The sequence below is a fragment of the Meriones unguiculatus genome, chromosome X (assembly GCF_030254825.1).
Source record: "Meriones unguiculatus strain TT.TT164.6M chromosome X, Bangor_MerUng_6.1, whole genome shotgun sequence".
Lineage (NCBI taxonomy): Eukaryota > Metazoa > Chordata > Mammalia > Rodentia > Muridae > Meriones > Meriones unguiculatus.
Window position 1 is genome coordinate 142,898,526 of NC_083369.1, and position 22,395 is coordinate 142,920,920.

Sequence of the window (22,395 nt, forward strand, 5' to 3'; positions counted from 1 at the left end):
TTATTTATTTATTATGTATACAATGTTGTGTTTGCATGTACACCTGCATGCCAGAAGAGGGTATCAGATTTCATTTTTTAGATGGTTGTGAACCACCATGTGGTTGCTGGGAATTGAACTCATGACCTCTGGAAGAGCAGCCAGTGCTCTTATCGTCTGAGCCATCTCTCCAGCCCCACAATTCATAATTTTAAAAGCTACTTGTCACTAATTTTGAAATAATATTCAATCAAACTCCAAAAGTAATTATTCACATTTGCTAGAACACAATATAAAATACAACCCAGCTACTATAATGACACCAGTCATAAAATTCTACCCAAATAACAAAACAATGGTTAGACTATAAGGCATTTGCACTGAGTATTACAAGCCTCTTGGATAAGATTTTAATATGGAAAAATTTTCAATATGAAATCTGAACAATAGGTGACTTATGCTTTCAGAATAAAATTTTACTCTAAGAGTAAGTAGGTAACAAAAAAAAAATTAGAGGAACCATAGTTCTCGTTTTTCTTGACTGCAATTTTAACTGTAAGTTTTTTCTTGAGATAATAATACTAAGGCTGGCAGATCTCTATAGGTTCCAGGCCACCCTGGTCCAGAAAATTCCAGCCCATCCAGATCAGTAAGACCCTGCCTCAAAAGCAGAACAAAACCCTAAAAACTAAAACAAACAAACAATAAAACCAAAAAACATAGACCAAGTATAAATAAAAAGGCAAAAACCACTACCATTTGTTTGGCCCGTAGTGGTTTTCTATTCCTGATACTGATCATAGAAAAGAGAGTACCTCTTTTATGTGATCTGCCACTCATTTCAAAGACTTGTTGTTGTTGTTGTTGTTGATATTGATGTATTTTAATTTTTCACTTATTTATTTATGTATTTATTTATTTAATCAATTTACAGCCTGACCCCAGCCCCCTTCCTCCTCTCCTCCAAGTCCTACCCTCACACCTCATTCCCACATCTCTTAGTCTTTTTAAAATTTATTTATTATTATTATTAATTTTATTTTATTTTTATTAATCACACTTTATTCACTTTGTAGCCCCCTCTTATCCTCCTAATTCCACCTTCTATTCCTCATCTCTTCCCATGCCCCTCCCATAGTTCACTGATAGGGGAGGTCCTCCTACCATTCCCTTTGACCCTAGCCTATCAGATCTCATCAGGACTGGCTGCATTGTTTTTCTCTCTGGCCTGCTCCCCCATCAGGGGGAGGTTATCAAAGAGCCTACCACTAAGTTCATGTCAGAGACAGTCCCTGTTCCCATTGCTAGAGAACCCACTTGGACACTGAACTGCCATGGGCTACATCTATGCAGGGGTTCTAGGTTATCTCCATGAATAGTCCTTGGTTGGAGTATCAGTCTCAGAAATGACCCCAGGGCCCAGAATTTTTTTTGTTTTGTTGCTCTTCTTGTGGAGCTCTTGTCCCCTCCAGGTCTTCCTATCTCCCCCTTCTTTCAAAAGTTTCCCTGCACTCTGTGGAAAGTTGGGCTATGTGTCTCAGCATCTGCTTTGATACCCTGCTGGGTAGAGTCTTTCAGAGGCCCTTTGTGGTAGGCTCCTGTCCTGTTTCCTGTTTTCTCCCTATTCCAATGTCCATTCCATTTGCCCTTCTGAGTGAGGATTCATCATCTTACCAAGGGTCCTCCTTCTTGATTAGCTTCTTTAGATGTACAGATTTTAGTAGGTGTATCCTATATTATATGTCTAATATCCACTTATAAGTGAGTATATACCATGTGTGTCTTTCTGCTTCTGGGATACCTCACTCAGGATGATCTTTTCAAGATCCCACCGTTTGCCTTGCAAGTTTCATGATTTCCTTGTCTTTAATTGCTGAGTAGTATTCCACTGTGTAAAAGTACCACAATTTCTATATCCATTCCTCCGTTGATGGACATCTGGGTTGTTTCCAGGTTCTGGCTATTACAAATAAAGCTGCTATGAACATGGTTGAGCAAATGGGGTACAGAGCTAAACAGAGAATTCTCAACACAGGAATCTTGAATGGTGGAGAAGCACTTAAGTAATGTTCATTAGTCATCAGGGAAATGCAAATCAAAACAACCCTGAGATTTCACCTTACACCCATCGGAATGGCTAAGATAACACATGCTGGAGAGCATGGGGAGAAAGGAGAACCCTCCTGCATTGCTGGTGGAATGTAAACTTATACAACCTCTTGGGAAATCAATTTGGTGCTTTCTCTGATTTCTATTTTCTAATAATAGCACAACCGTGATTTCTATTGCTATCATTAAACATTATGACCAAAAGGAACTTGGCTAGAAGAGGGTTTATTTCAATTTACTAGATCCCCATCACAGTCCATTCTTAAAGAAAGTCAGGGCAGGAACTCAAAGCAGGAACCTGGAAGAAGGAATAGAAGAACAAGTCACTAAAGACAGCTGTTTATTGGGTTGTTCAACATACTTTCTTAAACCTCCTGGAGCCACCTGCCCAGGGATGGCACATCCCACAGGGGGCTGAATTTTTTCACATTAATCAACAACAACAAAATCTACATGCTTGCCTAATGGCCAATCTTTTGGAGACATTTTGTAATTTAATATTTCTTTCAAAAAATAAAAAAAAAATAACTGGGTTAAAAAAAAAGATTTCTTTCTTCAGGGTGGGAGAGAGCAGTTGGAAAGGGAAGTTGAAGTTTGAATTCCTAGAATTTTCCATGCTTTGAACTAACTACCCTACACTGAAGTGCTGATTTTTTTTCCTGTCTTGATTTGTATATCAATCTAACCACTCTCACCTCCTATCAGTTTTGTGTGAGAGATCCACACTTGCTCCTAGTTACTGTGAATGGTTATCACTATCATCATCTTTAGTATTATTCATTTTTATTTCTGTAAGAATAAACTTTTGGGGTCAGTGTCCAAGTGGGTTCCATAGTAATGGGAACAGGGATTGTCTCTGACATGAACTGATTGGCCTGCTCTTTGATCACCTCCCCCTGAGGGGGGAGCAGCCTTACTAGACCACAGAGGAAGACACCCAGCCACTCCTGATGAGACCTGATATACTAGGATCAGATGGAAGGAGAGGAGAACCTCCCCTATCAATGGACTGGGGAAGGGCCATGTGTGAAAAAGGGGGAGGGAAGGTGGGGTAGGGAGGGGAAAAGGGAAGGGGTTATGGGGGGGGATACAAAATGAATAAAGTGTAATTAATAAAAAATTTAAAAAAAAGAATAAACTTTCGGGCTGGGTGACTAGAAATCTGAGGCATTGCACCTTTTGAAATACTGGTTTTTCAGCTAGAGTAAAACTCTATTAAAAAGGTAGTAAAATAGAGTTTCAGTAATTTTTCAAAGAAAAGAAAAAAAATTTCTCTTCTTATGCTGGATGTGGTGGCACGTGACTTTATTCCCAGCACTCAGGAGACAGAGGCAAGTGGATCCTATCTATGTGAGTCTAGGCCATGTGGGTCTACAAAGTGAGTCCCAGGATAGCGAGATCTACACAGAGAAACCCTGTCTTGAAAAACAAGAAACAAACAAAAAAGATTCACTCTTCTCCTTATGTCTAGGTTGGTGTCAAGTTTACAAAAACCAACCAGCACATCTGATTTTCCCCAAAAAGGAATTTTAATTAATTTTTTTCTGAGCATTTTTCTAAGTTACTGTAATTATCCTTTAATTTTGAGTTAACAATGTACAGTATAATTAGGTTAGACAATGACTCCCAGAAAATCAGTATTAAAAGTCATATATAACTCTGTTAGAATCTTGTATATTACCAAAATACAAGGAACAGTTATGTATTTTCTTTTTTTTTATATGACAAATAGCAAATTTTATTCTTGACCATTAAGTGGTTGATAATTTGTTTTATTTTTATATTGGAATTTTTGTTATTATTATTATTGTTGTTACTATTTTAAAATTTATTCACTTTGTATCCCGACTGTAACACCCTCCCTCATCACCTCCAGTTATGTATTTTCTATGCTATGTGTGTTGTATGTTTCTGCTTGTCTTGTACAGATATTTGGCTCCAGACAACTAATGCTTTTAAAACCACCAAACATGTTTTTTTTTAATAATTATCAAATTACCATTTATTTGACAGTAAATGAATAATCCTGATTTATTAAAATTTAGTTTTTAAAAGCTTTTCTTGGTGGTACATAAAGACACTCTTAGCTGCTTTAGTTTTGATGTGCATTGCTAAAGTGAAATTTATATTTAAAACTAAACCCTAAAAGAATTAATTGTAAGTATTTTGAAATGTAGCACTTATATACTCCAAACAAGCACCATTCATGGAGATAACCTAGAACCCCTGCTCAGATGTAGCCCATGGCAGCTCAGTGTCCAAGTGGGCTCCATAGTAATGGGAACAGGGACTGTCTCTGACATGAAGTGATTGGCATGCTCTTTGATCACCCCCCATGTGATGGGGGAGCAGCCTTAGGAGGCCACAGAGGAAAATGCAGCCACTCCTGATAAGATCTGATATGCTAGGGTCAGAGAGAAGAGGAGGAGGACCTCCTCTATCAGTGGACTTGGAGAGGGGCATGGGAGGAGATGAGGGAGGAATTGGGAGGGGGCTACAGCTGGAATACAAAGTGAATAAACTATAATTAATAAAAAAATTAATTTAAAAAAAGAAAAGAAAAATTGGGGGACATAAATCATTAAGCAATGGAATTGAAATTGTTCAAAGACTTTTCCTCACATGCTTACCCTTGATAAGCATAATATATTGAACCGAATCATCTCACTCTTTGTGCAAAAGAGCAGAGGTAAATTACCTAAAAGTCTTTAAATCATAAATGACCATTTATAAAGGCAGTTGCACACCTTAAAAGGATGTCATTAAATAATACCATGTCATTGCCTCATTAATAATTTTATCATGTCCAATTTATCCTCAAACTTTAAAAGAGCCTAGCAAAATAGATTAAATAAATTATACCTGTGCAGATAATTAGAAAGTATAAAGTTGCTATGTTTTCCTTAAAAGTATAATTAAAATCTCCTCTAAATTTTTGACTGACACATAAAAAGACATGAAAGTAAAAAGGTGATTTCTAGGAATATAAGAGGAATGGGCAGGAAAATAAGAGTAACATATCTACATGTGCAAAAATATAATGTAAACTTAGTTTTTATGTCTAATATATGCTAATTAAGTGACAGAAATCAAATTTAATTCATGCAGTGATTATAACAACTCATAATTAAATTTATGTTAGCAGAGTAGGAAGAAGAGAAGTTAGCTAAGAAATGTTGAAAAGTGGTAAGATTAATAAATTAAAAGAGAAAAAATTGCTGAATTTGTGGTTCTATAGGAAGTTTATTGGAAATACATAAAATAGTACTTTGAAAGTGATTAATGTCATTAAAAATTATGTCACAACTGGTATTCCAATGCTTTGATTTGAATCCTGATATTAGTCATTTAGCAGTGATGTTTCCTTAGGCACATTACTTAACGGGTCTCAGTTTTCTCGTGGCAAAAGCATAAATCCTCATAAGTATTAGCACTAATCCAAACTCTTGAAAGGTTCCTGGCTTAGAGTTAGTGGTTATAGGTACTTTTATTGTGATGATTGCCATATTATACTTATGATCTAGGACTGTGTATATTTCTGGTTTTCATTGATAGAGAATTCATTAAACTACTATCTCTTGTAAGATGCTGTATATTTTTAAAACTTTTGGATGATTTGATTTTCATTGGCTATTCTGTTCCTCAGGAAATTTAGGTTTAACAAAATAATTGATTACTGCTTTACCCTGAGTGTTATACTTGAAGTCTTTGCTATCGCTGCTGCTTGCTAAATCAATGTGATGTTTAGTGAGAATAAATACCCAGAAGGAAATTGGACAAGGAAGACAATACATAACTCTATAAACTAGACATGCTTATTGCATCAAAAAATATGCACACTAGATTTAAACATAGGCCACAAAACAGAAGCCCCGTATTGCTAAGGCATAGTAGCATCCAAACGCATGGTGGTATCATTTAGGAAAAACTAAGTTAGTTTATGATAGTATCCATGAAACAGTGGGTTAATGTCCTGAGAGTAAGATTAAATACAAGAACCTGCCACCTTAGAAGTGACTACCAAGAGATACATTCTTGGGCATTAGGGAATAGGACTGAAATCACTTCCTAAAAATGAAAGCAACAATCTTCTTTGTAAAATATTATATACCTTTAATATCTATGGTCTATCCTTTATTATCTATAAAAATACCTTAAAGTAGTATTATCTGGATAGTTCTCAGAGGCAGTTTCACCTTCTGGCTCAAAACACACGTTATCTTCATCCACACATGCCAACCATAATGTTGCATATGAGAGTGTGTTTTGTATACTGTAGCTGAAAATCAGTATAAGTATAAGCCTACCTGGGGAAGAAAAACAATGTGATATGAACTTTGTTCTCTGTGTTTAGGCAAGCTACGACCTATTTCTATGCCAGTCGAATATAATTGGGTGGGGGACTATGAAGATCCAAATAAGATGAAGAGAGATAGTAGAAGAGGTAAGTGTTCTAGAATTTCAGTGTAGGATGGGTAATTTGAACAATAAGCAAACTTAAATGTTCTTTAAATAGATTGTTATGGCTTCAGAAAAAATATACTCTATCATTGACTGACAGTACAACTAAATGAAGTCAGACCAACATTTGACTCTCTTAACCCATTAGTAATAGGTATCTTATATGAATGCCTCATAAGAGATTCTGGGCCGGTAGTTAGTTACACAGAGAAAGATTATGTATGTTTGTCAATTGAAAACAAGGTCAGAAGTGTGAAACTGCATAAAAGAATTCATTTCAGTTCAATAAATAGAAACAGTTTTGTTATCAGTCCCAATTAATCAGCAAGGCAAATCACTTCTTTCATGAAACCTCGTATGATGAAATCCCACAATGAGCATTGAAACACATAGTTTTAAAACAAATGAATAATGGAAACTGAGCCAATGACTGACTCTTTATGAAAACCATCTAGAAATGGGGGAAAGGGTACCTTGTAGTTTTCTGTTTCTGTTTGCTGTTCAGGGTTATTCTCTTACATGAAAATGGGCTACTTTTGAAGTATCTACGCAAAGTAAGTTTTTATATTCACTTAGCCTGTTACTGAGGTGAGAAGTAAAAAGAGCAAGTGAAACATTCACAACTTAGACTTTAATCAAGTGTGGCTAGAGTGGCCCAGGTGTTGATGCTGCTACTTCCACTTTCAGAAGAGAGCCATAAATTGTAGATGGACAACAAACAAAACCAAAAACTGTTCCTATAATCTAAGCTTCCTTTATGGTATGGGTGATCCGTTTACTTATCATTTCTATCCAGGGAACTATAAAACATCCACAGACCACATGGGCAAGCAAGCATAAATATCTGCTGCATTAGTCTCCTTAACACTTGTTCTGCAATTGATTTTGATGTTAAATCTCCAGTGTGAAAACCAAAAGAAGTAATCCAAAAACTGTCTTATTATCTTGTGATTCCAAATAATTAAGTCTTATTGTGTTGCCACTACATATTTTGTAAGTTAAATCAAGTTAAAGTACTGAAATGAAATCTTATGGCACAATATGGAAATAATGGGACATTTCATATATTTGCATATTTATATCAATATATTTCTCTTTTCATGTAGAAAACTCTCTGCTTCGATATATGAGCAATGAAAAAATTGCTCAAGAAGAATACATGTTTCAGAGAAACAGCAAAAAAGACACAGGGAAGAAGTCAAAAAAGAAGGGTGATAAGAGCAATAGCCCAACTCACTATTCATTGCTACCTAGTTTGCAAATGGATGCACTGAGACAAGACATCATGGGCACACCAGTGCCGGAGACCACATTGTACCATGTAAGTAAACTTAAAACGTCTTTCAAGTAATTTGCTTTCTTGGAAGGCAAATTACTTTTGTTTGTAAAAATCAGGGTTGTTTTTCTTTTTTATCATTTATTACAATTTATTCACTTTGGGTACCGGCTATAGCCCCCTCCCACACACATCCCCTTCCAGTTCCACCTTCCCTACCTCTTCCTCCTCCCCCCCCTCAGCCCACCAATAGGGGAGGTCTTCCTCCCCTATCTGACCCTACCCTATCAGGTCTCATCAGTACTGTCTGTATCCTCTTTCTCTGTGGCCTAGTAAGGCCATCTCTCCAGGGGGAGTTGATCAAAGAGCAGGCAACAGAATTCATGCCAGAAGCTGCCTCTGTTCCCTTTAGTAGGACCTTCGTGAAGACTGAGCTGTCTATGGGCTACATCTGAGCAGGAGCTCTAGGTCCTCTCCATGCATGATCCTTGGTTGATTCATCAGTTTCTGCAGGACCCCATGGGCCCATATTTTTTTAGCTCTGTTGGTCTCCTTGTGGAGCTCCTGTCCCCTCCAGGTCTTTCTATCTCCCTCTTCTATCATAAGATTCCCTGTGCTGTGTCCAAAGTTTGGCAATGAGTCCCAGCCTCTGCTTTGATTCCCTGATCAGTAGAGTCTTTCAGAGGCCCTCTGTGGTAGGCTCCTGTCCTGTTTCCTATTTTCTCCATCTTCTGAAGTCTATCTCATTTGCCTTTCTGAATGAGGATTGATCATCTTACTTAGGGTCCTCTTTGTTGTTTAGCTTTTTTAGATGTACAGATTTTAGTATGTTTATCCTATGTTATATGCCTAATATCCACTTATAAGTGAGTATATACCGTGTGTGTCTTTCTGCTTCTGGGTCACCTCACTCAGGATCATCTTTTCTAGTTCCCACCATTTGCCTGCAAATTTCAGATTCCCAGCACATAGGTAAAAGTCAGGCATAGTGGTGCTTGCCTGTAATCCTAGTGCTGGGAAATAGAGACAGAAAATACTCAGAACTCACTGTTTAGCTAACCAAACTGAATCAGTTGTTCCACGTTCACTGGGTGACATTCTTTCAAAAGTGAGGTGAGGAGGGCCAGAAAGAGATCTCAGTGTTTAAGAGTGCTGACTCCTCTTCTACATGGAGGCTCACAGCCTTCTTTAACTCCAGTTCCAGGGGGTTCAACACTCTCATCTTGCCTCTATAGGCACCAGGTACATACGAGGTACACAGGTATGTGTACACACAAAACACAACACACATAAAATAAACATTTTGAAATAAAGTGGATAGAAAATGATAGGGAAAAAAAAAACATCCAAAATCAACCTTTGGCTTCCACATGTTTGCACATACATGTATGCACTCACATACAGAAAAAAAGCACGGTATTATATATGAGAAATATGCTGAAATTACCAATTTAATTTAACTTATATATGGAAGGATGCGAAAAGTACAGCAATAACAAGAAAAAAGTGCCTTGCTCTTCAGGCGCTCCATAAGAAAAACAACAGAGCCAGCTAAGCAAGGCTAAGAGGGGTTTGCTGAGACTGAAGCTCCAGCCAAGAACCATGCATGAACTGAACCCAAGCCCCCTACATAGATGCAGCAGATGGACAGCTTAATGTGGGTCCTCCAGTAAGGAAAGTGGGGACTGCATCAGACAGGGATTCACTTGCTAGCTTTTCCGTCATTTTCCCCTGACAGAACTTCCTTGACAGGCCACAGGGGAAGAGGGCTCATTCAGTCCTCTTGCAATTTGATGAACTGGAGTGGATGAAAAGTGGAGCTCCCTTTTCTGAGGAAAAGAGCAGAGAGAGGGAGAGAGGGTAGAGCTCAGAGGGGAGGAGGAAAGGGGCTACAATGATGTAAGGTGAATAAAATAAATGAGAAAAATGCAGGTCATTATATGAGGAAGAGTCGATATTTACAGATGCAGGCAGGGTTAGGTCAGGAGTTTGTAGTAGAGTTTTGAGACTCCTACAGTAATCAAGAGCTTATTAAAGAATTTTATGCTAAAAACATAAAACATTGGAATATAGTAGCTTTTCTAATAAAAGAACATTACTTGAAAAGTCAAAATCAGGGTCATTAAATCCATCCTAGATGGATTATGAGAAACCAGAACAACAGCCATTGTGGAAGCTTAAAAATTGTATTAGCCATAATATTCCCTTAAAACATCAACATATTTTACTTTGGCTAAATAGAGTTTGTTTTAAAAATAGAACTGCAGCTTCCACTTAAGAACCATTAAAAGCAGACCACATGAAGCTGGGGAGATGGCTTGGTCACTAAAGTGATTGTGGTACAACCACAGGACCGCTCTTATATACACAGTGTGTTCCATTCTGTCATGCATCTAAAACCTCAAGTATACTAGAGAAAGAAAATAGAGAATGAGGCTGAGAAGTTTTGAAGTGTGGAAGAAATGAAAGCAACAAAAAGGAAATCAGAATGCTAAGAGTATTGTGTATTACATAGGAGTAGAAACCATTGACACTTTTCCAAAGAGCATTTATTATTTGTTGAAGAAAATAAAAATCTGGTTGAATAGCTTCATATCGAGAAACTCACTTAAAAATGAAAGAAAATTTCTGTATGTTATAGTTTCTTGAAAACTATGTCAATATCAATATGTAACTTATTTACCTTAATGCTGAAATTATCATACTTACTTTTCCTGATACTTTCGATAACATGGATGTTTTGGTACAATAGAACTTAAGTGGAAAATTGAAAAATGAGTTTCATGGGGTGCTGTCACTGCTACAGTACTAACACCATGGGGTCTAAAGATTTTTGCATTCCCATTTAGAGAAAATATGTTAATTTTATAGCAGGGTTATATCAGCATTTTATAGTAATATTGTACATTGTAAGTTATGGTGAATAACTCCACCAATGAACAAGTGACTGTAAACTGGAATATTAGTGCCTTGTCAATATTTTTTACTTAAAAACAGATTTTTTTCTGCATGTCCTATTACTAGAGTCCCAAGATGGCAGCAAGGCTATTTCTCTCACATCATACCTTTTGTACTCTATTACAGAGCTTCAGTTTCAGCCAGTCCTTGCCTCCTTCCCTTCTTGGCTAACTCATTACAAAGATTCCACTATACCCGCCTCATCAACTAAACATTTTTTTTTTTCTTAAATCCCTAACATTATTTTTCTCTGTAGGTAAATTAGGTCAATCCTCTAACTGAAAACACAGATTTTTTTTCTTTTTTTAAAATATTTTTTAGATTTTTATTATTATCATTTATTATAATTTATTCAATTTGTATCCCTGCTGTGGTCCTTTCCCTTGTCTCCTCCCTCCCTCCCTCTTCTTCCCCTATGCCCCTCCCCTAGTCCACTGATAGAGGAGGTCCTCCTCCCCTTCTATTTAACCCTAGCCTATCAGGTCTCATCAGGGTTGGTTGCATTGTCTTCTTCTGTGGCCTGGCAAGGATGCCCTCTTCCCCCCCTGTCAGGGGGAGGTAATCAGAGAGCCAGCCACTGAGTTCATGCCAGAGAAAGTCCCTGTTCCCCTTACTGAGGTACCCGCTTGGACACTGAGTCTGTGGGCTACATCTGAGCTGGGGTTTTAGATAGCCTTAGAGCACACAAAACAAGGCATGCAATAGTATGTGTATATATGAAATCCAAATGAATTAAGAACTCTTTATGAAGATAAAGAATAATGGGATTGCCCTGAATCTCATCTTTCAATCTTGTGGGAGAAGAAATTGCTGCCACCCTTCTAAAGGACATTATTTAGTAAGGTAGATCAAAAATTAGCTGGTGGGTCTTGGGGTAGCACCTTTCCCAATTTTCTGATAAAGTGTCAAATAGATTTTCAAAGTGTTTGTATAAGTTTGCACTTCCATCACCTCGGTAAAATGTGCTGTCGCTTGAGTTTTTGATCTTAGCCATTCTGATGGGTGTGAGGTGAAATCTCAGGGTCATTTTGATTTGCATCTCCCTGATGACTAAGGATATTGAGCATTTCTTTAAGTGTTTCACCACCATTCAATATTCTTCTATTAAGAATTTTCTGTTTAGCTCTGTACCCATTTTTTAATTTAGTTATTTGGTTTTTTGATGTCTGATTTCTTTTTTAATTTATTTTTTATAAATTACACTTTATTCACTTTGTATCCCAGCTATAGCCCCTTCCCCCACCCCCTCCCAATCCTACCCTCCCAACGTCATTTCCTCCATTGCTCCTCCCTAAATCCACTGATAGTGGAGGTCCTCCTCCCCCTTCCCTCTGACCCTAGCCTATCAGGTCTCATCAGGAATGGCTGCATTGACTTCCTCTGTGGCCTGATCACCTCAGGGAGAGGTGATCAAAGAGCCAGCCACTGAGTTCATGTCAGAGACAGTCTCTGTTCCCATTATTAGCAAACCCACACTTAGAGACTGAGCTGCCATGGGCTACATCTGTGCAGGGGTTCAAGGTTATCTCCATGAATGGTCCTTGGTTAAAGTATCAGTCTCAGAAAAGAACCCTGGGCCCAGATTTTTTGGATCTATTGCTCTCCTTGTAGAGTTCCTGTCCACTCCAGGTCCTTCTATCTCCCCAGTCTTTGAGAAGATTCTCTGCATGGTTCCCAAAGTTTGACTATGTGTCTCAGCATCTGCTTTGTTACCATGCTTGGTAGAGGCTTTCAGAGGCCCTCTGTGGTAGGTTCCTGTCCTGTTCCCTGTTTTCTCCCTCTTCCTATGTCCATCCCATTTGCTTTTCTGAAAGAGGATTTATCATCTTAACCAGGGACCTCCTTATTGCTTGGCTTTTTTAGGTATTTTTTTTTAGTATTTTTATCCTATGTTATATATCTAATATCTTCTTATAAGTGAGTATATATAAGGAGTATATACTTATATATACTTCTGTGTGCTTCTGGGAAACCTCAGTCAGAATGATCTTTTGTAGTTCTCACTATTTATCTGCAAATTTCATGATTTCCTTGTTTTTAATTGATGAGTAGTATTCCGTTGTGTAAATGTACCACAATTTCTGTATCCATTCCTCAGTTAAGGGACATCTGGGTTGTTTCCAGATTCTGGCTATTACAAATAAAGCTGCTCTGAACATAGTTGAGCAAATGTCCTTGTTGTATACTTGAGCATATTTTGGATATACACCTAGAAGTGCTATAGCTAGATCTTGAGGAAGCACTATTCCTAATTGTCTGAGAGAGTGTCAGATTGATTTCCAAAGTTATTTTACAAGTTTACATTCCCACCAGCAATGTTGGAGGGTTCCCTTTTCTTCACATCCTCTCCAGCATGTATTGTCACTCTTGATATTAGCCATTCTGATGTGTGTAAGGTGAAATCTCAGGGTCGTTTTGATTTGCATTTCCCTGATGACTAAGAACTTTTAGCATTTCTTTAAGTGTTTCTCTACTGTTCGATATTCCTCTATTGAGAATTCTCTGTTTAGCTCTGTACCCAATTTTTTAATTGGATTACTTGGTTTGTTGCTTTTCAACTTCTTTAGTTATTTATATATTCTGGATATTAGCCCTCTGTCAGATATAGGGTTAGTGAAGATCTTTTCCAAATCTGTAGGCTGTAGTGTTGTTCTGATGACTATGTCCTCTGCTTTACAGAAGCTTTTCAGTTTCATGAGGTCCAATTTATTGATAGTTGATCTTAGAGCCTGCTGTTGGTGTTCTGTTCAGGAAGTAGTCTCCTGTGCTAATGAGTTCAAGGCTCTTCCTCACTTTTTCTTCTAACCTATTTAGTGTGTCTGGTTTTATATTGAGGTCTTTGATCCACATGAACTTTAGTTTTGTGCAGGGTGATAAATGTGGATCTATTTTCATTTTTCTACACGTAGACATTCTGTTAGACCAGCACAATTTGTTGAAGATGCTGTCTTTTTTCCATTGTATGGCTTTAGCTTCTTTGTCAAACATAAAGTATCCATAGGTGTTTGGGTTTATTTCTGGGTCTCCTATTCGATTCCATTGGTCCACCATTCTGTTTCAGTGCCAGTGCCATGCAGTTTTTATTACTATTGCTCTGTAGTACAGCTTGCGATCAGGGATGGAGATACCTTCAGACTATCTGTTCTTGTACAGCATTTTTTTTGGCAATTCCGGGTTTTTGGTTTTTCCATATGATATTGAGAAGTGTTCTTTCGAGGCCTGTAAAAAAAATGTGTTGGTATTTTGATGGGAATTGCATTGAATCTGTAGATTGCTTTTTGCAGGATGGCCATTTTCACTATGTTAATCTTACTGATCCTGAGCATGGGAAATTTTTCCATCTTCTGATACCTTCTTCTAGTTCTTTCTTCAGAGACTTGAATTTTTTTTTGTTTTGTTTTGTTTTGTTTGTTTGTTTTTGTTGTTGTTGTTTTAAATAGGTCTGTCACTTGCTTGGTTAGAGTCACACCAAGGTACTTTATGACATTTGTGGCTATTGTGAATAGAATTGTTTCCCTAATTTCTTTCTCAGCCCTTTTGTCTTTTGTACACAGGAGGGCTTCTGATTTTTTTTTTTTTTAGTTACTTTTGTATCCAGCCACTTTGCTGAAGGTGTTTTTCAGATGAAAGAGTTCCCTGGTAGAATTTTTGGGGTCACTCATGTATACTATATATCATCTGCAAATAGTGATGCTTTGACTTCTTCCTTTTTGATTTGTATTCTCTTGATCTCCTTTAATTGTCTTATTTCTCTAGCCAGGACTTCATTTACTATGTTGAAGAGATATGGAGAGAGATTGGGCTGCCTTGCCTTGGCCCTGATTTCAGTGGGATTGATTTAATTTTCTCTCTATTTAGTTTAATGTTGGCTATAGGCTTGCTGTATATTGCCTTTACTATGTTTAGGTTTGTGTCTTGTATCCTTGATCTCTCCAAGACTTTAAACATGAATGGGTGTTGGAGTTTGTCAAATGCTTTTTCGGCATCTAAGAGATGATCATGTGGGTTTTTTTTCCTCCTTCAGTTTGTTTGTAGGGTGAATTATATTGATAGATTTTCGAATACTGAACCAGTCCTGCATGCCTGGTATGAAGCCTGCTTGGTCATGGGAGATGATATCTTTTCTGTGTTCTTGATTCAGTTTTACAAATATTTTATTGAGTATTTTTACATCAATGGTCATAAGAGAGATTAGGTCTGAAGTTCTGTTTTGGGGGTCTTTGTGTAGTTTAGGTATCAAGGTGACTGTGGCTTCATAGAATGAGTTTGGTAGTGTTCCTTCTGTTTCTATTTTGTGGAATAGTCTGAAGAGAATTAGAGTTAGCGCTTATTTGAAAATCTGGTAAAATTCTGCACTGAAACCATCTGGCCCTGGGCTTTTTTGGAAGTGAGACTTTCAATGACTGCTTCTATTTCTTTGAGGGACATAGGAGTATTCAATCTATTTACCTGATCTTGATTTAATTTTGGTAAATGGAATCGATCAAGAAATTTGACCATTTCATTTAGATTTTCAATTTTTGTGGCATATAGGCTTTTGTAGTAAGACCTAATGATTGGATTTCCTCTCAAAGAACCAGCTTTTGGTCTCATTGATTTTTTGAATTGTTTTCTTTGTTTCTAATTCATTGATTTCAGCTGTGAATTTGAATATTTCCTCTTGGGTGTGTGTACTTTTTTTTCTTTATTAATTACACTTTACTCACTTTGTATCCCCCTGTGGTTCCCTCCCTCCTCCCATCCCAATCCCTCCCTTCCTCCACCCTCTGCCTGCATGCCCCTCCCCAAGTCCACTGATAGGAGAGGACTTCTATTCCTTCCTTCTGATCCTAGTCAATTAGGTCTCATCAGGAGTGGCTAGGTATGCCATTAAGTTGCTTGTATGCGATGTCTCCAACTTCTTTCTGGAGACACTTTGCGCTATGAACTTTCCTGTTAGCACTGCTTTCATTGTGTCCCATAGGTTTGAGTAAGTTGTGCCTTCATGTTCAGTGAAATTTAAGAAATCTCTAATTTCTTTTTTTTTTTTTTTATTTCTTCCCTGACCAAGCTGTCATTGAGTAGAGAGTTGTTTAGTTTCCATGTGTATGTAGGCTTTCTGTTATTTCTGATCTTGGTGAGGTCTAGTTTAGGCCATGATGGTCTGATAGGATAAAGGGGATTATTTCAATCTTCTTGTATCTGTTGAGGCTTGCTTTGTGCTGGACTATATGGTCAATTTTTGAGAAGGTTTTGAGAGGTGCTGAAAAGAAGGAATACTCTTTTGAGTTTGGGTGAAAAGTTCTGTAGACATTTATTAAGTCCATTTGATTTAGGACTTCTGTAAGTATCATTATTTCCCTATTTAGCTCATGTCTAGATGATCTGTCCCTTGGAGATAGTAGAGTGTTGAAGTCTCCCACTATTAAGTGTTGGGATTGATGTGTGATTTAAGCTTTAATAATGGCTTATTTACAAATGCAGGTGCTCTTGTATTTGGGGCATAGATGTTCAGGGTTGTGATGTTCTCATGGTAGACTTTTCCTTTAATGAGAATGAAGTATCCCTTCTTTTTTTTTTCCATTAAATTTGGTAGAAAGTCTATTTCATTAGATACTAGGATAGCTATTCCAGCTTTCAACATTGAATTATCTGAAATTAAAAGGGTTGGTTTTCCTAGCAGCTATGTTATCTAACTACATTATTTGAGGATCACAGTAACACAAGAGGACAATTAGTATTAGTTAAAAGGAGCTATCTGTGAGCCAACAGGTGTTTACAACTAATTTTACCCCATTTTGACTTTACTTGCCTAGAAAATGGATTTAATACATTGTGACATGTTTCTCCTTACCAAGCAGCATGCTAGCATATTGTACATATTTTAAGTATTATTATATTTTATTTCTGTGTTTATTCTGGTTTCTGTGGGTGGCTTGATTATTTCAAAATCAAATATTTACTAAGCCAAATCATAGTAGAACTGACACAGCCTCACTCAACAGTCAGTATTATGAAATATGTCTGTTAGTACCCCACTTCTGCAGAGCAGTTATTCTTAGGACGGGCTATTCCTGGCAAAATGTACTGGTTGGTGCACTGAGTCTGACCCAGAACATGCTTTATTTGTTTTATCTTTATTTGCATCTTTTCCCTGCTTGTGTGTAAGTGGTCCTCAGGGGTTAGAACTAGAGTTACGGGTAGTTATGAGGCACCCAATGCAGGTGCTTAGAATAGGATCTGGGTCTTCTGCAAGAGCATTAAATGCTCTTTATCAGTGAACTCTCCCTCCGGTCCCCTACTTGATAATTTTAAACTACAGGTTGAAATTTTCTTAAATAATACTTGAATAGAGTTTTCTAAATATTTTTATTCTGTGAGATTTTTTTCCAGTATACCTGGTGTCCAAGAAATCATGATAAAGTATTCAAGGCACAAGTGTGGATGGCTCCAATTTCCATGGTTTTCAGGAGAAAAGTTACATTTTGACATCATTAGAATCTTTTACATTATAGATTGTGTTAGTTGCTCTCCTTTCCCATTATAAATTATCACTATAGTTCCTCACAATCAATTTCAGTTTTTTTGTAGGTTGTTAACTCCATCCTCTAATATATAGTGCTAATATATAGTACTTCCTATTGTCTAAGAATGATGACTGTGAATCATCCACATGCAACAGTACCTTTAAAGTAATACTGTATTGGTATAAACTACCTATTTCCCCCACTGGGCAGTATAAAAACAAGGATATGTGGACTAGAGAGGTCTTAGATGGCTACAGTAATAAACAATTGATATATCACCACACACACACACACACACACACACATCTATGTGTGTATAGGTGTGTGTGTATATGTGTGTATGCATGTGTGTATTTAAAGGGAAAAAGAAAAGAAATTTTGGCTCTAATTCTTTTTTTTAACTTTTATTAATTACACTTTATTCATTTTGTATCCCCCCATAAGCCCCTCTGTCCTCCCCTTCCGACCCCACCCTCCCTCACCTTTCTGCATGCATGCTCCTCCCAAAGTCCACTGATAGGAGAGGTCTTCCTCTCCTTTCTGATCTTAGTCTATCAGTTCTCATCAGAAGTGGCTGCATTGTCAGGGTTCTAGGTTATCTCCATGAATAGTCCTTGGTTGGAGTATGAGTCTCTGGGAAGTTCCCTGTGTTCAAATTTTCTTGTTCTGTTGCCGGTTCTGGTGGCTCTAATTCTTTATAAATATGACAGTTTCATTGAATGCTAGTCCATGAAGAAATCTGAAAAGAAATTTTTCTTGTATTTTCCTGGCTCGGGTATTCTAACAATTGTTTTTGCTTCCATGCTAGGAAGGCTTATAGGCCTTTCTTTCTATTATTGTTTGTTTCTGTTTTATGGAGACATAGTACTGCACTTGTGGCTGTCCTCTGGCCACAGCCTCCAGAGAGCTAGACTGCAAGAGAAAACCACCAAACCTGGTTTTGTTTTCCCTTCTGAATGAGTTACCTATTAATAACTATGTCGCAACATTTATGCCATCACAAACTGATATATTTATAACTGAACTAAGAGAATAAAATACGCTATGAATTTAAAACATTCACAAATTCAAACTTAGATATAGTACAGACATCCATTTTCTTTATCTTACAAATCACACTCCTCTCCCCTCTTAAAAAGAAACTGGGAAAAATGCATTCTCACCTTACTGAAATGCTGAAAGATGAGAAGGCTAGAGACCTCCCAACTTAAAGTACACCGTAGTAGTATATTATTAGTATTTTTTTTTTTTTGTTAACTACTACAGAACCTGTCCCTGGTTTTGGACACCTGGCTTGTAATCTAGTGTTGGACTCTGCGTCTCTGTAGCTGTGATAAAACACTGAGCAAAATAACTTGGGAAGGAAAAGGTTTATTTTTAACATACATGGTATAGTCCATCATCGAGGAAAGCCAAAACAAGAAGTATAGTAGAGACCATAGAGAAATGTTGCTAACTGGCTTGTTCAGCTACCTTCCTCAGGCAGTCTAGGCCTACCTAAAGAATAGTATTCAGAGAGGACTTAGACCTCCTCCATCAACTGGCAATTAACAAAATACATCATATGCATGGGCACAGTCCAAACGGGTGGGGGCAATTCTTCTGTGGAGTTTTTCTCTTCCTCACTGTAAGAGTGATGTATGCTAGTACTATTTAAAACAAATTATTGAAGTTGGTCTTTTCAGTTTCACATTTGAACAAATGTGAAAGTTAGTCTGCTAATTACTGATTAATGACTGCCAGGAAGCAAAACACAAAATATGGCTTAATTACTAAGGGACCATGCAACAGAACACAGAATAATTAAATTAGGAATTTACTATATTTAAACTTATTAAACTTTAAACTTACTACAAATTTCTTGATGCTCTCAGGAGGAAAAACAAATTCCAATTTGAAACCCTTCACTGGTTACTAAGATCAATTACTGCAAATTCTTTGAAGACATACTTGCCTTTAGTAGCATCGATTACAGAGATTTTAAGCCTCATATTTTTTTTTATCTTATAAACCGGTGTGTATTACCATTACATCATCAGAAAACTTCCTCAAAGTTTGGAGACAAAAAGTCATTTTGCTTCCATAATCACTACGCTTATGATATCACAACCTTAGCTCATTTAACCAAACATCTTAAGTTTAATAAAACTAGTAAAATCACCTTACTCTCAGGACTCTGTGAAAGTCTATTATGATTGTAGGAACATAACTTATAGAACATAACACATTCTTTTCTTCACTAAATTATTTTTTCTTTACAGAATGAATGTGTTTATTTATTTATTTATTCATTTTACACCTCAATCTTGGCCCTTTTCCCTCCTCTCCTGCTGGTCCCACCTTCCTTCCCTCTTCTCCATATCTCTCCTCCCCTCACCCTCAGAAAAGGGAGCAACACCCCCCCATCCCTGCATGTCAAGTCGTATCAGGACTGAACACATCATCAACCACACTTCACTAAATTCTTAAACATACTGGCCTCTTGATGATTTTAAACACTCGTAACTTCACTGAATCAAGATCAGATAAATAGATTAAATAGTCCTATATCCCCCAAGGATATAGAAGCAGTCATCAAAAGTCTCCCTTCCAAAAAAAAAAAAAAAGCCCAGGGCCAGATGGTTTCAGTGCAGAATTCTACCAGACTTTCAGAGAAAAGTTAACTCCAATTCTTTTCAAACTATTCCACAAAATAGAAACAGAAGGAACATTACCAGACTCATTCTATGAAACTACAATCACCTTGGTACCTAAACCTCACAAAGACGCAACAAAAAAAAAAGAGAATTTTAGATCAATCTCTCTTATGAACATTGATGCAAAAATACTCAATAAAATACTCACAAACCGAATCCAAGAACATATAAAAAATATCATCCACCAAGAACAAGTAGGTTTCATACAGAAGGAGAAAAACCACATGATCACCTCCATAGATGCAAAAAAAGCATTTGACAAAATCAACATCCATTCATGTTTAAAGTTTTGGAGAGATCAGGGATGCAAGGCACATACCTAAACAGTAAATACAATATAGAGGAAGTCTAAAGCCAAAATCCCACTGAAATCAGGGACAAGGAAAGTCTGCCCACTGTCTCCCTATCTCTTCAACATAGTACTTGAAGTTCTAGCTAGAACAATAAGACAACTAAAGGACATTAAGGGAATATAAATCAGAAAGGAAGAAATCAAAGTATCACTATTCACAGATGATATGATAGTATACACGAGTGAGCCCCAAAATTCAACCAGAAAACACCTTCAGCTGATAAACGCCTTCAGCAAAGTGGCTGGATACAAAAATTAACTCAAAATATAAGTAGCCCTCCTGTATACGAAAGAAAAAAGGGCTGAGAAAGAAATTAGGGAAACAACACCCTTCCCAATAGCCACCAATAACATAAAGTACCTTGGTGTGACTCTAACCAAATAAGTGAAAGACCTGTATGAAAAGAACTTCAAGTCTCTGAAGTCTTCTTCAATTCTAAAATTGAAGAAGATATGAGAATATGGAAAAATCTCCCATGCTCATGGATCGGTAGGATTAACATAGTGAAAATGGCCATCGTACCAAAAGCAATCTACAACTTCAATGCAATTCCCATCAAAATACCAGCTTATCTATTTTGTTAAGAATTTATTATTGTTTAATGTCAATTATACTCTTACTCCTAATGTCTACAAATTTTGAGTCTTCTTTCCTTAACTGTTAAGCTTATTTACTACATGTGTCCAAATCTTACAGTTTCCTTTTAATGAACTATATAAAGTCATACTTACTGATGACTGATACATTTTAGTTTCTTGAAGATATTTATAAAAGAACATTGTTTCAAAAACCAGTGATGTGAATACTGGAAACCAAACTTGGGGCTTCTGGAAGATCAGCAAGTGGTCTTACTATATCCTGCCCAACATTTTTTTAGTCTTAATATCAACTCCTACTGTACAGAGAAGTATGAAAGAAAAAATATGGTATATCTATCAATAAATGAATTGCAGATGCTGATTTATTTATTTATTTATTTAGATGCTGATTTTTAAAACTTTTAAAAATTAGATCTGATTGTGATCTCATATTTACTTTGAAAAATATTTCTATTAAGGAAAAACCTTCCACAGTTCAGTGTGGGACAAGCCTTTAATCCCAGCACTAGGAAGGCAGAGGCAGGCAGATTTCTGTGGATTTGAGACTGGTCTGGTATACAGAGAGAGTTCCAGGTCAGCCAAGGCTACACAGAGAAACACTGTCTCAAAAAAAAAAAAAAAAAAAGAAAAAGAGGAAAAAAAAAACTCTAGATCAAGAAAACCTCACAATATTAGTATATTAGTATGTGTTTATAGCAAAAAAAATTACCAGAGTAACAGTTTGATATGAACATTCTTTTATCCATTTATTAATTAAGGTAAAAGGTACCTTTCTTGAAATAAAATCCACTGATAAAAAAGAATTCCATAATAGCAAATATGTGCATTATCATCTGAAAATAAAGGCAACCAGGAAAAGCTGTTCAATCTCAGATTTTTTTCCAAACAGAAAAACCATTATTTTTTAATAATTGTGATTCAGCTATGTCATTGTTAATAAAAATCACCATACGACACCAATAACTTCATCTGAGAGCCTCAGATTTTGTGCATTCTTTACTAGAAATGATTCTTTTTTACCATTCCTCTCTTCCTTTTATATCTAATTTTATTTCCTTGTCTTTTGATCCCAGGTATCAAATCACTTTGTGTCCTTTTTTTTTCTGGTCATTAGCATCTTTTTGTCACAAAAGACTGGCAAGCCTACCCTGATTTTTCTGATATCAATATGTCAATAGTTTCTGCCAAATAGAAATGTTAAGAGAGTAGCTGCCCTTGTTCTGCTTTGTACTTTTTAAAGACTTTCTGCCTCTGTTTCAAGTATAAAATCTATCTTAATAGTACATATCAGACAGATACTCAAAAATAGCTCTACCTAATATGGCTGGTATTAGGCTATTTCCATATATGGTAGAGTTTAAACAGGTTCTTTGGTATTGAAATAGGTATATATAAATAGGTATATATAAATCTTAAATCATCAGTAATTGAATTTATATGGATGATTAATTAGCTGCT

At 36.7% G+C, this 22,395-nt stretch overlaps 1 protein-coding gene across 5 annotated transcripts in view; it reads left to right on the plus strand.

Annotated features, from left to right (window-relative positions):
• Cnksr2 (connector enhancer of kinase suppressor of Ras 2) overlaps window positions 1-22,395 on the plus strand; it is a 264,629-nt gene that overhangs the window by 164,200 nt on the left and 78,034 nt on the right. For 3 of the 5 annotated variants that reach the window (XM_060375307.1, XM_060375309.1, XM_060375311.1), the window contains 2 exons: window positions 6,443-6,532; window positions 7,656-7,870. In XM_060375307.1, the coding sequence (XP_060231290.1) occupies window positions 6,443-6,532; window positions 7,656-7,870 (305 nt within the window). The remainder of the gene's footprint in view (window positions 1-6,442; window positions 6,533-7,655; window positions 7,871-22,395) is intronic. The other 2 variants (XM_060375308.1, XM_060375310.1) reach the window with 1 other exon arrangement.